This window comes from Geospiza fortis, unplaced genomic scaffold, assembly GCF_000277835.1.
Source record: "Geospiza fortis unplaced genomic scaffold, GeoFor_1.0 scaffold173, whole genome shotgun sequence".
NCBI classification, from domain to species: domain Eukaryota; kingdom Metazoa; phylum Chordata; class Aves; order Passeriformes; family Thraupidae; genus Geospiza; species Geospiza fortis.
In genome coordinates, this window is record NW_005054334.1 from 3998226 (window position 1) to 4001371 (window position 3146).

The following is a 3146-nucleotide window of genomic DNA, read 5'->3' on the forward strand; positions in this document are numbered from 1 at the left end:
AGAAGTGCAGCAGCACCAGCAGCCTGCAGGCCAGCCCCTCGCCCCGCCGCCCCGCCGCTCACCACGCCAAGCCCTTCTACACCGTCGACCCTCGGGGCTTCCTCTCGATGCCCTCCTGGGTGACGGACTTCTGCAAGGACACCCCCTCGGCCAGGGAAGGAGAGGAGCCGGGTGGCCCCGGCAGACTGGGGACGGGTGGCCGCAGCTCCCCGCTCCCTTCCGAGCTGGAGCTGGGGGACGGAGTCAGCAGGAGGAACAGATGAGGGTCCCTGAGATGCAGGGAGGGAGCATTCGGCCGCTGGCATGGGGAGCATGTTTCACTAGCTTCTCCTTGGCAGCAATTCCAAAGGATTTGCAAGAAAAAGAAAACAGGCAAACAAAAATTTATAAATATATATATATATACGTAAATATATATATATATATAGATATATATATATATATAAAATAAATATTCTGGTACCGTACCTCAGAGGTGTGGGAGAGTGCAAGCAATACGGGAACAGTCCTGCCTGAGGGCAAGACCTGGGCCATCACCCCAGAGACTATAGTGACAAGAAAAGGCCATGGGGCTGGCAGGGACAGGACCCTCCAGCCAGGTGACTGCTACGTGGCAGCTGTTCAGTTATATACATATACATATACAGAGAGATCGATTTATTTATTTTTTTTACTGAGAGATTATGAATTTCAGAAAAGTGCTAAGGAGGAACAAGAGAATGGGGGACCTGAGGGAGCTGCTATGCCAAACCGTGAGGGTGGGGTGAAGGGAAGGGAAGCAGGGTAAGCGGCAAGAGAAGAGCATCTGGGGCTTGCCTGGTGTGTTTCTGGGCACTTCTTTATTGTCCATGCTTCCATTTCCAAGGTTAAAAATTGTGGGCCAGATCTTCAGGATGAGCATAAATTGGCAAAACATGCTGTTGGTGTAAAGCAGCAGAGTTCTGGCTTGAGGTGAATTCATGCTGATTTACAGCAGGTGAAAATCTGGCCCCAGCAACAGAGAAAAGCAAATAGCCATGGACCACAGGGAAACGTTTTGAGGTGAAAAGCCTTGCTTTGAAGGGAATGTGTGAACACAGCGGGCATGCTCATAGAAGGAGGGATGGAGGCTACATGGCTTATTTTTGTTGTTGTTTTGTGGGTTTGGTTTTTTCATTTTCCAAAGAAAGAAAACTACAAAGGGAAAAAAATTACAAGGCTCATGGGGATATTTGGAGTGGGAGAAGTAGGCTGGAAGGGAAGGCAGAGGTAAAAAGGGGAGAGGAAAATGAACTTTTCCCCCTTTTATTTGCAGTAATTGTGATATTTTATTTTAGAAGCCCAAAGGTGCAAAAATTATCCCTAGAGAAACCTATCTGTTATTTTTGTATCTATAGCTATATATATATTAAAAGAATACAAAACCTAGAATATTAGAAAAGACGTAAAAGCAAAGGGGGCTTCAACAACACAAAACACAGTCAATCCCTTGACTGAGGGCTAACCCTGTTCCAAGTTCCAGTGGGAAGACCCTGCAAGGACATCCTCAGCTCAGTGGTGGTTCTGTCTCCTCCCTAGCGTCGTCCTCTGGCATTTTCCTGGTTTGCCTCAGTGTAGCTGGGACCAGAGTCCTAATCAGTGCCGGCCATGGGCATGGAGAGCAGCGAATATTGATTGGAGAGCGTGTGTATGTTTGTGTGTGCATGCCATTGTAAGGATGCTGATGTGTGCCGTGCCCAGGCCAACTCAAGTGGCTCACCAGCTGGAGAGACGGGTGAGAGGGACAAGGGGAGCTGCAGCTCTCCTTGCCTCTGCCTTGCAGGGCAGTGGGAGTGGGGAGGATTGTGGAGGGTGAGGGCAGAACGACCACTCAAACCATGACCTGCTTCAGGATCCAGGATGCTGTTCAGCATCATCCTCTGACATCGTGGTTGCAACAAGGTTTCCAGAGGCTGCATCCCTCCTTGCTTTTCCAGTGGTACAACTGCACAAGTCTCCTTCCTGGCAGGGCCAGCCTGGATCTCCTCCTGCAGCAATGCCAAGGTTTTTTACCCTTCCCAGATTTGCAAGTGGGTAGGAAAACCAACCACCCGAGGGGAGCAAAGAATTTTGGATGTCATGTACCACCCCAGGGATGTTCCACTCAGGTGTGTCAGAGAAGACAGACTGGGAAGGGCAGCAGGGAGATGATAGCAGCCTAATGGAGACAGAAATGTTTAGAGCACTGAGGAGAAGGAGCAGGGCTCCCTGTCCCATTTTTTCCCATCAGATCAAGAGGGCCTCTGCAGCCCTCCCAGAGGTCTCCCAGTTGGCATACGAAGCATTGTGAAGAGGGCAGCACAAAAGATGTTCTGATTTTATTGTGACCTGTCTGACTTTAAAGCAGCTGCTGCATCTTACAAACCAGGGCTGTAAACAGTGAGCACATCACTTGGGACCAGCAGCCAGGAAAAGGATGATTACTGTCGGGACTTAATTCATTTGCTCTGTTGCAAGTGTGCATGCTGACTGCAGGGAGGTCAGACCTGTGAGTAGAGGACAGGAGAGCTTGGGTCCTTGTCCTTGCAGAGAGATGCAAATACAGATTTATTAAAGCAATAATAAGGGTCTTTAAATGCTTTTTTTGCACTGGTGGTTCTTTGAGTGAGTTGCCCCTGCCCACTGTCCTGTCGGCAGAGAGGGGGGACACGACACATGGTTTCACACCCTCAGGGAAGGAAGTCAGTCCCTAAATGGCTGAACCATGAACTTGCATTGCACAAGGCTTCGACCCAAACCCAGAGCTGCTTTGAAGCCAGAGGTAGGGTTTACCAAAAAACCCAAAGAGTTGAGACCCATCCAAACCCCAGACACCTCAATGCACAGAATGCTGCTTGGAAGTTTGTCATAGGAGAACACGGAGGTGGGACTCCAAGCTGTCCTGGCAGTTGTATGGGCTGTGAAATGTTTCAACTGAGCAATGGGAGAGACATCAGAGATTAGTGGACTGCTAGAAATTACCCCAATATTTGATCATGAGAGAAGCATGGCCTGCACTTGGGATAGCTGGGAGGGAAGAAGGGTAAAAAGATGGTGGTGGTGACCTCATGGGGTGACTACAGCCCCTTGGATGGATACCTCTAGTCTTATTCCTGGTTGTCCCTGGAAGTGACATCTTTGTTTCTCCT

At 49.4% G+C, this 3146-nt stretch overlaps 1 protein-coding gene across 1 annotated transcript in view; it reads left to right on the top strand.

The window, feature by feature from the left end:
• The window catches only part of CACNA1I (calcium voltage-gated channel subunit alpha1 I), a 164764-nt gene extending 164488 nt beyond the window's left edge, over positions 1-276 (top strand). Inside the window, exon 37 of the mRNA XM_031057759.1 lies at positions 3-276. Coding sequence (XP_030913619.1) covers positions 3-263 — 261 coding nt within the window. The 3' untranslated portion in view covers positions 264-276. The remainder of the gene's footprint in view (positions 1-2) is intronic.
• Positions 277-3146: the final 2870 nt, after the last annotated feature.